The sequence below is a fragment of the Heptranchias perlo genome, chromosome 29 (genome assembly GCF_035084215.1).
Source record: "Heptranchias perlo isolate sHepPer1 chromosome 29, sHepPer1.hap1, whole genome shotgun sequence".
Lineage (NCBI taxonomy): Eukaryota > Metazoa > Chordata > Chondrichthyes > Hexanchiformes > Hexanchidae > Heptranchias > Heptranchias perlo.
In genome coordinates, this window is record NC_090353.1 from 22,406,935 (window position 1) to 22,420,775 (window position 13,841).

General features: G+C 37.5%; 1 protein-coding gene across 5 annotated transcripts in view; it reads right to left on the bottom strand.

Annotated features, from left to right (window-relative positions):
- The window catches only part of LOC137299495 (transcription factor 4-like), a 143,923-nt gene extending 131,799 nt beyond the window's left edge, over positions 1–12,124 (bottom strand). The window contains exons 1-3 of one of the 5 annotated variants that reach the window (XM_067968277.1): positions 11,690–12,124; positions 11,012–11,103; positions 10,375–10,447 (exon numbers count right to left, since the gene is read on the bottom strand). In XM_067968277.1, coding sequence (XP_067824378.1) covers positions 10,375–10,447; positions 11,012–11,083 — 145 coding nt within the window. In that variant the 5' untranslated portion in view covers positions 11,084–11,103; positions 11,690–12,124. The remainder of the gene's footprint in view (positions 1–10,374; positions 10,448–11,011; positions 11,104–11,689) is intronic. The other 4 variants (XM_067968276.1, XM_067968275.1, XM_067968274.1 and 1 more) reach the window with 4 other exon arrangements.
- Between the last annotated feature and the right edge of the window lie 1,717 nt (positions 12,125–13,841).

Consider the following 13,841-nt stretch of genomic DNA (forward strand, 5'->3'; position numbering starts at 1 on the left):
GCAGAGTGAAATCATACGTCTTCACAGCTCCGTTTATGTACACAGCTTAGACAAAAGAAAGAAAAAGCCTTAATGATTTTGTAGTCCAATTGTTAACCTTGAAAACCAATCTTGAAATTTACAGTGAAACTCAAAGAAATCTACATTTTAATCAATAGTAATTTATGTCAAATAAAATTTAAATATTTTATTTAGAGGCCTTACTTAGTCCGCCCTCAAAATAAAAGTTGAATTGTGTACTTAAAATCAGTTAACGGTCTAAACACAAAACAAATTTTTATACTTATATAGAAAAAACCCCACAAAATAGCAGGCAAATGGATATGTGCATTTGGCCCCTCCATTTGTTGCTACAAAGAGTGAGATTTCTTAAAATTCATCATAAACCTACTAATTGCTGGCGTGGATGACCCTTTTCCACCCAACTTCAAACCACAAACTAAATATAGCGATTTACCAGGTTAGGAGAGTTTCTTCCTCACATGGCTAAAGTTTTACTAAAACTGAACAGATTTTCGTTTTACCAGCACATATAAAAGTTACATTCCAGTAAACCTTCAGAAACACCTACAAGACCTCTAAACTCCATAACTGTAATTTTAATCTTCACTGGTTTAGTAACAGTTTTCAGTTAGAGGCAATTTATGCCATCGGTCTATTCTGGGTTGCGTTACTACTGTAGCAAGAATGAATAATAGTGCAAAACTACTATACCTTTTGATCAATTCACTGACCATTGAGCATTTTACTGTTCGATGCACCAGTCCTTCAACTACAATTCCTGCAGTGATTACAGGTACTGATCTAATTGATGACTTCAGATGATGTAGAATGGACAGCAGATGTTGAGCTAGTTGAGAAGGGTCATTTGGATCCCATCAAATCACCACTTTTAAATAATCGGTATCCATCAGAGTGTATAGCGTTTACTTATTTGCAAGGAGGTCCGTTTTTAACTGCATAACTATGCAGTTGACAGCCATGTCTAATGAGTCACAAAAGTATAAACATTTAAAAATTCCCTTGTTAGCTCCACCAAAAAAGCAACTGCATATTACTAGAAAATATATACAACCATTTCACACAAAAATTGTTACTGCAAAATTTTTCTAAAGATTGACAAGAGGAGCAAACCTAGATCTAGGGCAATAAACTGTTTCTAGAAATTTAAACTAAAGCAAAAAAATGGCATATCTTTTTTGTTATGTAAGGCCAGAACTAGGTTAGATGTTAGGAGGAGTTTCTTTTCCCAGAGAATATTGGCCTGTGGAATAGGCTGTCAGCTTGTGCAGTGAATGCTGATTCACTAAATTCCTTCATGCGAGAGCTAGACCCATTTCTGGCTGGGGTGGAGATCACCTCTTATAAAAGAGAGGTTCTGTATAACATCAATCAGGGTCATAGTGTTCTCCTGGATTAGTTTTGAATGCCTAAAGTGGTCGGAGAGGAATTTTCCAGATTTGTTTTCCCTAATTGGCCTGGGTTTTTCATCCTTTTTTTGCCTTTTGGGATACACAAGCAATGCAGTTGTGTGGGACAGAATGGATGGACCAGTGAACGAATAATAATAAAAATTTTTTTACAAGGATTAAGCACTAAGGGGCAATGAATTGCCTTTAATAATATAAAATTATTCCCTCTCCCTTTGAATTCAGGCCATCAGCATCTTCACAGTGTTCAAGCCTAGTATTAAACTTTCAGCTCAGTGATGCTGGTACAAATCGCATTGTAGTAACAAAGCAACTCCTAACATCCAATTACCTTTATTACTATTACCTGTATACCAAAACATTCTAAATATTGGAACTATTGGATCATTATGCTGGAGCAAAAAGTGGGTGAGTGAAAGACAAGAGGAAGAGGAGTCGCTGAGGTTTGAGTCGGAAGTTTAAGAGTGATATGCTCAGTAAGTAAAGTGTTTGTGTTTTTTTTGATTGGAGCCAATTTTCCAGGATGTTTCACTTCCCATACATGATAGATGCACACTAAATGTAAAACTTGCCACTTTCTACTGATAAGCAGCCTATTCTTATCTTTTACTTTTAAAAAAAAATTCCTCTAGCCCCATGTCTTTTTTTTAGAAATGGGATTCATGTTTTCCAAAATAGCTTTTGATGACTTGACTGAAAGACCAGAGTTAGGAGCTAATTTTCAGCTGATGGTTGCAAAGTCTTCAAAGTTTTTTCTTTTGAGAACAGCATTGGGTATTTCAGCTCATAGGCAATATAACTTGCTGTCAGAGCAAGCTATCCAGTCAGTGGTCTCCTAGGAATGAAACGTCCATGGTCGGTGCCTCCAGCTGTACCGCTAACATTGGGAAGTCATCAGTTGAATAGTGAGTAAACCCGAAACAAATTAACATTTCAAGGTTTTGTGGCAAATTTTCAACTTAAAAAAGTCAATTGAAGATTGAACTGCTTTTATATTGGTTTTGTGCCATGCTAGTGCCACTAGCTCCCAGCGTGCAGGCCTCTTGCAGCAACCTGAAAATAAACTTGCCAGATTTGCAAAGATCAGATGCCAGAAATCCTGGTTTTAAAAAAAAGGGTCTTCCACGCAGCCTGCCTTAAATGAATGTGGCAAATTTACTGAGACTGCTATTGGCTGCATGAAACCCATGCATTAGGAGCCAGTAGTACTAGCAAAATCAATGTGAAAGCAGCTTACTTTTTTGAGAAATAAATCAATAGATATACAAAACATAACTGCACTAACTATACAGTGTGTATGAGAAACATGCACATTGTAGCTATATTTCTGTACAATTTCAACAGCAAACCTACTCTAAGCTTCTCATTATTGAGAAGAGGAGGAAAATTACAACAGTGTGATTCCTCAGGTTGCCTTTCCTTCTTAGGCAACATTCCAATTATTCAAAGTTTCTTCTTTAAATTCACCTTTACAAACGTACAACTCAGAATGCTGGAAAAGGTGGGTAGTACCAAAAAACTATTTCATTTCAGTTCACATTTTTAAAAAAATTACACCAGCATTGCACTGCATCAACAGGGAGAAGGTGCTAAAAACTACCCAGGATTAGTTTCTGCACAGATGCCAGGTTATTCAATACCTTGTGAATCCATACATAAATGTGGAACAAGCATAACAATTGAATAGTGTATATATTTCATTAAAAAGGAACGTTTCTATCAAGACAGCTTAAACTTGGAAGGGGTGAATGTAACACAACTACGCTATGGGACTGTTGAAATGAAATGAAACACAGTCCTGAAAATATTGTGCAAAACATGTCTTTGAACCTTGAAAGTTACTCAAATCATTCATATTAGACCTAAATTTTTCATTCATTACTCCATATCCTTGAGAATGTCACTTACTTTTCTAAGTTAACAACAAATATAAAACAAACACTTCCAAAACTATTTATAGCCAACATAAAACCAGGAAAAAGCTCATAAATGATAAATAGATCCCATTGTTCCTGTTTACTTAGAAATCGGTAAGTGTTTTGGGTAGTCAGGAAGATTAATTCAGTGGAGGTGCCTTTTTTTTTGAAAACCAGGAAGTCTGGAGGCCCACTTTAAAAAAATTCTAACAATGGGGACACAGTACTGGTTCAAACATGTTGAAACTTCTTGAACCTATCCCTATACAAGCATTTGTCTTTACCAACCACCATTTTACATGTTTAGGCCACTGCAAATGAAGTATAAAAACAAATTGGATGTGTGACAGTTAAGTACATCACAGGCTTATTTTTTTCAATGTTTTAAAGCATTTAGAGAAATGCCCATTAGCTTGAGTTGGGCTGAAGCATTTCCAAAGTAGTTGCTACTAAAATTATAATCCACCTAAAGCCACCTATTGCATTCTCAACATCCCTAGACAATCTATTTTGCAGTAAAGGTAACCTCTACAGTCTAATTTATAAAAAAATATCCAGAGTTTTAGTACAAAAGCCTGCAATATTTGTCAATCAAAAACTCATGGAAAACCTAACTGATTAGTTATATGTCAACTTTGAAGTTTGCCAAAGTTCCCAAGTGGCCCAATGAACTACTTTTACATTTTTAACCATTAGTTATTTTCTAACAGGAGAGAACATTAAAACTGTCGTCGACATTCAGATGCCATTTGGCAGAGTTCTGCTTTCTCCTGCCAGCGGTGTAAATCAGTGCTGCTGGCTTGCACAGTTCTAAAGGCAGGTACCTCTCAGATGGTGTCTGGTGTATAACTGCAACATAAACACATTATGGGATACTGTAACACATTAATGGTTTCTAATGTGCATTGCTGAAGTAAAGGAAGTGAATGTTTCAGGAGTGCTGAAGGGCAGGTAGTTAGTTCATGCTTTTTTTTTGCAGCTCAGCCTTTTGAGAATCTCTTGCTTGAGATTTATTTTTGTTAAATAAAAACAGGAAAGATCAGGACATCAAATTTAGTTCACAGGGTCCAAAGGGGAGAAAACTGGGAGTACAACACAATGTAGATATTAAACCCCAACCTGAAAACAGTGTAACTGGGTCCCTTCAACACAGACTAGTTTTTAAGTTTTAAAACAGACACCGTCAAGTTTCTCTCAACAGTAGACATGTTAAGGTGTTTTCTGTACAAAAACACTAGTAACGCTATTTGAACATGTATGTTAGGCCTAACATAAAAGACACTTCTATCTTCTATGGTGTTTTAAGTGTAAGATGGAAGAGAATATGCTTCTTTGACAGAAGAAAAACTCACCACAGCCGCAGCAGATTACTACTGAATTACAGCAGCAACCCAGGGATTAAACTACAGTTTACTCCTCTTGATTCAAAGGTCACTTAATTCAATATTTTCTTTAAAAGCACAAGACTTCAAATTTCAGTAGATCATATTGCCCTTTTCATATTTCAGCACTAAAATACAAATGAGGCCACAATGGCAACAGGATACTGCCATCACTTTTTTCTGGCTGCGGGTGGGCTGAGCTGTCAACTCACCTATACAGGCCAGTAGCGCTGTATCGATGTTTGAAAACGCTGGAAGCCAGAAAATGAAAGTGGCTCTTGCAACACTGAAATAACTGTAGTTGTTTTTCAGTAGCCACCGATGCCCTGAAATGCATCCTTCGGTATAAATGTGGTGGATTTCAGGGCATTGGCAGAGCCAACGCATTGCAGGAGCATCAAACAGAAGCAATTCTGCAAAAGAAAAGGAGTACAAGTCACATTTATCATTCGAAAGTTTGATATGTCAGGATCAGAAATTCCAGGTTGTTTTTGTTGTGTGGTACTAGTCAGCGTTCTGCCTTTATGATACAATATTCCCACTGATACACCCAATATCCACCTGTAAAGAATCCAAGCATCATGATGTTGGAGACTGATATGTTAAAATAATTAAACGTACAATGCTCCTTTCCGACACCATACATTTCCAAAGGGATGAAAGTTCAGCAGTTGCTGAGGCAATACAGTAATCAAGGAGACACACCAGGAATGTTTATTTAAAAATCACTTAAATGGGTCAGACAAAGGGTTTGAATTGAGGTGTTACTAGTGATTAGATGAGATAAGTGTGAAACTATTATCTTTTTTGTCTCGGCTCTGCCTGTTATTTCCTGCACAGTGAATCCCTGGGGAGTGCCCTGTATTACCCCTGAAACTTCACCTAGGGACTTTTCTCGTCAGGAGACCAAGGCAAGAGAACTAAACATAGACCATACGGCAAGCAATTCACAAAAACAAACTACGGTTTCTGCAGAAACTGGAGAACAGAGTACTCCATCAACTGTTAATTCATTTCAACTACAGTAGGAATCCAGCTTGAAGCTGCTATATTTCATTCTTGGTTTCCTCCAACACCACAATTTATAGAAATATGCACACCTAAAAGTTTATTTACTAATTTCATCCAAAATTTTAAGTACAATACAATTAACATAATACTAAGGATTTGTGTCAAAATAGGATATAAAAAGAAACACCTCAACCACACATTTATATACTGTAGTGCCTTTAACTTAGAAAAATATTTACAAGCACTTCAAAAGGCACAAGGAAAAACAGATGCCAAGCCAAAGGAGGAGAGATTAAGAGGGGTGACCAAAAGCTTGGCCAAAGTGGTGGGTTTTAAAGTGGGTCTTAAAAGGAGAAAAGGGAGGTGAAGAAGTGGAGGGGTTTAGGATGGGAATTCCAGAGCATGGGACCGAAGCAACTAAAGGCACGGCTGCCATTGGTGGTCACAGGGAGTGGGGACTCAGCTCCTTTACAGTTAACTGCAAACATGTGCCGCTAACAGTAAGAAAAAAAACCTCTGAATTTTAAAGCATGTGTAAAAATTGTCTGCACACATTTGCATTCTCCTTTTGGATACTATCCTATACACTGCAATGCCAGCTTTAAGGAATGTGGCTCCTGATGTCATCAAGCTTAGACCACAGTAACAATGATTTTTGCCATTAATTTTAATCAATATATAAAGTGCTTGAATAAACCAAACAGATCAACGTTTAATGTCAAAAAAGCTGTAGCAGCTTCCATTATTTATTAATTTTTTTTTAAAAAAAGGACTTTAGAAAAGTGTTGCGCGATGATTGTGGCAGCTTTTAATATGGACAATGCAGGGCAACTCCAGTGCCCCATCACTAACTCAACATTTAGTAACAATTCTGAATCTTTTAGTCATGTGACAATGTAAAGAGTGTCACAATTATTGTACAATTCCCTCTTCCCATCACATGAATAGTTATTGCTCATCCATAAGTTAACTTGTGCAATAACTACTAGCAAGCTCAAATGACACCAAAAAAAAATGCACAATAAGATCAAAATTGCTGGTCACTGGAGAAGGAATAAAAGTCACCACTAAAACACCAGAAAGACATTGTACAGGAACCGTATTTTGGACTGTGATTCAATCTCACAGGTTTTGATGATTTTCACTCATGTGGTTTAAGAGCTCATCAGAGTCCCTCATTTTAAGTAGCCCTGCAATACTGTGAGCCACATGAGCGCATCACTAATGCCTCATCAACATATACGTAGACCACATCAAAGACATTCCCAGCACCCCCCCCCCCCAACCAAACACAAGCTTTCTCGGTGACTTCAAAAAGACAATATTCTGGGAGAGATATTAGAAGGGATACAGGAATAGAAGTGACTGGTATTGCAAAGCATCTTGCAATGTCAATTTTTTTTAAAATAAAAAACTTACCCAGTGTTGAAGTAGTGTGCATTTTTTGCTATTAAGTTCACATTCAAGTTCTAAAATCACAACTGATTTTAGCTCGTAAAACACGTTCATGTGCCAAATTATCAAAGGTAGACCAGGTACTGTAATTAGAATTTTTGACACCTTTTCAGTCTGCAAGTAATGGGTCAGAGAAGAAATGTTCTCTGTATAAAATTGTGATAAAGAGTTGGACCAAATAAGGATAAGCTTAACTATGAAAAATGTCTCAAAGATTTGAAGCACAGCTCCAAAAAGAGTCCGTACTGAATCATTTGGACATTGCATTCTTGCATTGCTATTATACTGGCTCGAAACCTGCATGACTTCAGTTTTTCTTCCGTTATAATATTTATCACTTGCTTTGCTTGCAAAGCTCTCTAAGTTTCTGTTGTAATAATGTTTTTTTTACTTCACCAGCATTGCAGACAATCTTTCATTCTTGCAGATTTCCCATTTAACACCATACAAATTGAAGAAAATGTATTTATAAAATACAGTATCAGGAAACTACAAAAGTAAATACACACATGAATAATCTCATGACGTGGGTCGCTCTGGGAACAGTATGCCACACATCTTAAAACCATACAATTTATATTACACACAAAAACAAAACAAGTTGCCCAATTGAGCAAATATCACTAACACATCAATTGCCCACAAGAGAATCACACTGTCCCAAACAACTCATATTGAGCCCATTGCATTCCAAATTCTCACATTTCAAAGCCTCATTAGTGCAGGCTCAATTGCTATACAAAATTGTATAACAATTTGATAAACTTAAACGGGAAATCTATACTTAGAAAGCAGTACAATACCTAACATGGATTGATTCAAAAATGAATATGGGACCTTATGTACTACATAAGGACTTATAGTTTAACCTGGTCTTGCATGAGGACCACATAAAAAGATTAAAAATATTTATACGTTTGTACTGTAAAATATTGTTAATTACCAGAATACTTGGTAATTACTGCAAGTTAAATGGACAAGGTTTTTCAACTTTCCAAGGTTGGCTATCTCACAAAGTGCCATTAACAAAAGTAACAATGTACTGGCGACTAGTCTGAAGTGTGCATAAAATATAAGCGGTTTTATGACCCCTTAAGCCCATGTTAAAAAAATTACTGAGATATCAAGCTCTGGAGTGAAAAACTACAGTAAACCACCAAACTGCATTCTTCAATCTCTTAACGTTTACACTATCATTATATATTGCACCTTGAGACGAACAGTTAAATATACTAATTCAATCTCACTAACAAAATGTAATACACTGTCAAAATTCTTCCCTTTGCAAAGAACTTCACAGCACAGCTACAGTGTTAGAAACTAAGAACTTAAAATTTACAAATAGTATATGTATTTTAATACAAAACAACAGATGCTGTGCAGGGAGTTAAAAGCCGTAATTCAATCTCTGGATTCAACAGGCTTTCATAAACTCTTCAAGCTTTCCTGTTTTGGTTCAAGACATCAGCCAAAAACTCTGATTGAATTACATCTGTACGATTCCGTCTCAACATCACTTTTGTATGCAACTCTGGCTTGTTTTTTTTCTGGTGGGGGGGTGGAAGAGTTGGTCTTAAGGTTGGAGGTAAGAATTTGGAGAAACGGAGAGAGCATGACAGCACAAGTTCAATACAGTCGCAGGTTGGGGGTCTTTAGTAAACATGCATGGCGGTGAACTTATAATGAATGTTCATTTTTAGACTACATTTGACTGTTTATAAGTAAATCATTCATCTGTTACAAAATTCAAAAGCATGAGATTTTTCATGTCCTCTCTCATTGCTGCCCTTGCCTCTCCTAAAAAGAAAGCAATAAAGTCTCCAGTGGTAAGGTTTATTTTAATAGTGCTGCCACAAAATAATATAACTGGAAATTTTTGTAAGGCTTCTGTAAAAGTTCCCCAAGGAAGTAATTCTCTTCCCCCCGCCCCCACCCCCAAACAACCAAACCCGAGAGTCTCTAAATCTGGAGTGTGATTAATGTCAAAGGCTCAATATTCCTTGCAGCAGAAAACAAAATTATATGACCGCCATTATCTACACCCAAAAGACAACTTTTTACATTTCTGCTGCACAATATTTTTCTCACCATGTGAAGTACTTTCATACAAATATTCTAAAATGTGTTATTTAATTTAACCAGTTTTTTTAAAAAAAGGCAATTTACTGAACTGCCTTTATATAAAAAAGACTTTTTTAAATAAAAACTGTTCATTCTCCACCCTAACAATCATAGACATTACTCTGCATGGTATGGAATTATAAATTATCTGAGTTTTTAAAAAAGATTATGCAGGACTGGTTGACACTGGGGGAATATTAAGTCTATACTTATTTTTTTTAAGCAAGAATAGCTTGTGGGTTATGTAGTTTTAAAGATGGATTTTCGGTCCAGGTGTCATTAAGGATTAGATACAACAACAGATAAGATAAATAATGCAAAAGACTTGTGAGTTTTGACCATCGGATTCACTCAGTTTTAAAGCCAGAAACACAGTTTAAGAAAGTAACCAACATTAATCTCAATTTTATGCATGCATGATGGTTACTACTGTAAATGTGCAACCATTCACATGGAGATTAATCATCTTGCATTGTGCCAGTGATGTTGATATACAAAATCCACTGATATCCAGGACAATACAAACTTAGAGGCTTTTCCTGCAGTGGAAATATATATATGACAATTATCACTAGACAAGATGTCCACAGCTATATAAAAAATTGCAGTTTCCACTAGAAGAGCAGATGTTTTGACCGCTATCAGAAACGTGAGACAATCTAGCTAGAGAGTGAAAATTTCTGTTGATGTTGGATTTTATCCAATTACATGGCAAAATTATCAGGAAAAAGCCACATAATTCCTATGATTATCCTATATTTTTGTTCAGCAAACCTTAACAAAATTTGCTTCTTTTTATTAGTTCAGTAAAACCCCTCAGGCTGCTTGCCAAGATACCTTACTCCATTTCACATTCCCCACTGATTTTTCAACTATGAATAACTATGCAAATTATTTAATATAAATCATAGATTTAAAGACCTAAAACAGAACCAGTTCTTTCAACTTACAACCTCCACACCAATGCAGATTCAGAGTTTGAAGATATAAATTGTGCCATAATACAACATTCATATCCATACAGTACCCTGCCCACAACAAAATATGAACAGACTGTACCTGTTCCCCCAAACTGGTTGCTTCCTAACGTGGTTGGTCGGTTCTTTCCATTAGATGCAGGCGGGGAAAACATCTAAGAAATAAAGAATAAAGTGTCACTTGAATAAAAGATTTTACAACAACAAGGTGTCAATTTTTTTTACAACAATCAGTTTGATCAACAATACTGCCTGACTTTTAAATAGATTATTTTTGTTTTCGTTATCTAAATTCATTAAAACCACGACCAGACTCGCAATTTTTCACACTAGTTCCACGGTGTACGTCTAAGAACTCTGTCTCACAAAGTGCCTCATTTGCTCCGTGTAATGATTTCATTTGTACTACGATCTTGTAGCACAGATTCCTAGGATTAAAAATTATATAAAAGTATTCGCAAACAAAAGATTGCCAAGTACAGTACTGAAGGTCTTCTGACAGTATCACCGCTGTCTCGTAATGGCTTTACAGAAACTCCCCACATCTGACTCGTTGTACACTTAAAATTCAACAACTGCTGATTGGATTGTAATACTCGAAATAACAAAACAAACTAGCTACTCTAAAGTGGTTATTTAAAATCATAATTACATTAAAGCAGAGATCCTGCAAAAAAAACATCGGTCACAAATACATTGTACACCGCCATAATCCTTACCGCACTGAAATCCAGCAAGTCGCTGAGTTCTTTGTCCGTCCCTATGGCTGCCATTCGCTGCTGAGGATTCATTTTGACAAATTAAAACACCCCTAAAGAAAGGTTAAAAAAGAAATGGAAAGCAAGCCTTACTACCCTTGATTAGACGTGATGTTAATCACGAGAATCAAAATAGCCTTGTCTTCGAGTTAAAAGAAAAACGATGACATTTTAAAAAAAAATCAAGCAACAAGAAGTGCAAGAACAAGACCACTTTTTATACTCGCCAGAAATCAAATTATTGATGGATTGGGACAAAATAAAGACAGCTAACTTGACTTGGATATTAAATAAAAAGTTTATGGAAAACGATACTGCTAAAATTACTTAGCTTCTCGCAGGCTGAAATCATCCCATTAATTCAATCCCAACCATTCGAGTCAAACAAAATTTGTGCATGTGCGCCCCTCGTTCCACAGAGTGGCTGCAACAACTTAAGACATAAAGCACCAAATTCACTTATTCGCACAGAACCGCAAGCACTTTAGCCGAGATACAGATTAACAATTGCTCCTAACTAGGCCAACTGCTTTCCGGAGAATTAAAATGTCCAGATTTTTACTTAATTCGCACTAGTACCCGAGGGCGCACACACAACTTTCTGCTCTGTAACAATAAAAGTACATGCCGTTTGTTTACCTCTTCGGTGAGCATCCGAAAGTCAACATTAAATGAAAGGGAAACAGGATTTAAACGACCTCCAAAGCTGCAATTTATCAGCCCTTTTCCAGCAGTTAGATATCCCAACAAACTTTAAAGGCTAGCTCATTGAAATTTTCACAAATACTGCTACACTGTAACAAATGCATTCCCAGCGGCCGACATATTTACCCTCTTCAACATTATCACATTGTAAGGTGGCGAGATATCCATGCGCCAACATCCGGGGGCTCATCCAAACTACAAAAAGAAAATTCGCAAATTGCGACAGACTGTGACGTTTCTCGAACTCTACCAAAAATTCCGTCGTAACTAGCGCGTAAAACCGGCGCTATAAATTCGGCTTTGTGCGAAAGACATTGCAATCTTTGGTGGGACAATATCCCGCGTAAGTGGACGGCGGGCCGTTCGAGTGTTGTTGGTTCTCCTGAGTGACAGTTGGAATCCCGCCCTCGACGCTCCCCGCCAATCAGAGGGGGCGGCTCGCCCTGATGGATACATTGTGCTCGCGGAATGTATCCAATCGGCGGCCGCCGGGCGCCCGGATTGGTCGGAGAGCCCTCCCGCTCCCGCCCTGTGGCGGTGGAAGAGCTGCGCTCGCGTCCACTTCAGGCGGCGTGAGGCTGATTCATGGACGCGGGGAGGGAGGGCAGGAAAGCAACAAAAAGGGGAGGAGGAGGAGGAGGACAGAATGCGGTAATACTGGGCTGATAACACAGACTACACACACACACACAAAAAAAAATGCGCGTTTATTGTAAGTGATATGGGGTTATAGCAGAAAATGTTTCATGTCTTAATTGCTTTATTGTCGATTCAAGCTAAGTGTTTACGAAGTGGCTTTTATTACAAGCTGGAGGAGGTTAGTGCGATCCTAACAAACCAAAACAAAATTGATATTTCACAGGAAAAGGAAACGTAGCTCGATAGAACAGGACTTTGGAATGGCAGTGATGTCATCATTTTACTGGAGGGCTTCCAAGTCTCCTCAAATGTCCTGCTACTGACATATCAGACATTTCAGCATCGAGCAGAGCCTGGGCCAAACCAAATTGTGAATTAAGTGGCTTTTTCCCACTTAAATCTTCAATAGACCTAAATACCTAGACATCAGCAACACAGTAGATTTTACAATATATCTTTCACTCACAAACAATGGAGTACGAGAGGACAACTCCATTTGCAAAAAGCAAAATTATTTTCATGAACACATTTGTGGTCTGTCTTTGCAAGGGAATAAACTTCCCTGGTTTCTGATTCAGCTTGTGCATAACGTATAGTTTTTGAACATTTTGTACATTGAACATGTAAGTTTTATACATACAAAAATAAGACTAAAAATTAAACAAGTGTTATAGAGGACTTTGCCATAGAGATTTAACACACTATGCTTTCACTGTTGAAACGTGGGTTCGAACTTATCTCCGACCCCTTCCGGCTATAAAGGTCCTATCTGAAATTAGGTTTGGTGGTTAAACCAGAGAGAGCAGACCAAACACAACTTGCCCACAATTTGGCAGTCCATCTCAAAGTATACAACAACTTGCATTTATATAGTATCTTTAATGTAAAAAATGTCCCAAGGCACCATGGAAAGAGAGGCAAAAAATTAAACATTTCAGCCATGAAGAAAGAATTTGAGGATGTGACAAAGCTTGGTTGATAGTTGTTAGTTGAGATGGTTTTTAAAGGCCTAGAGAGAAGTTAAGATGCAAAGAGTTGTAGGGAGGGAGTTCCAAAAAGGCCAAGGCAACTGAAGACTACCACCAATGGTGGGATAACCAAACAACACAATTCACAAAAAGTTAGACTTAAGGGGACCAAAGGGTGCAGGAATGATATGAGACGGGATAGGGCGGGCAAATGTAGTTGAGGTAGAAAATCAGCCGTGATCTTATTGAATGGCAGAGCATGCTCGAGGGGCTATATGGCCTACTCTTATTTCTTATGTTCTTATGACTCAGGAGGTTACAGAGATCAGGTGGCTGAGGTTGTGGGGGTTTTGAAGTTGAAGATTTAAAATTTAATGTGTTGGGGTGTATATACATGGCTGTCTCAGCTTGGCTCAGTTGGGAGCACTCTCTTGCCTCTGCATCAAAAGTTTATAGGTTGAAAACCCACTCCCAAGAAG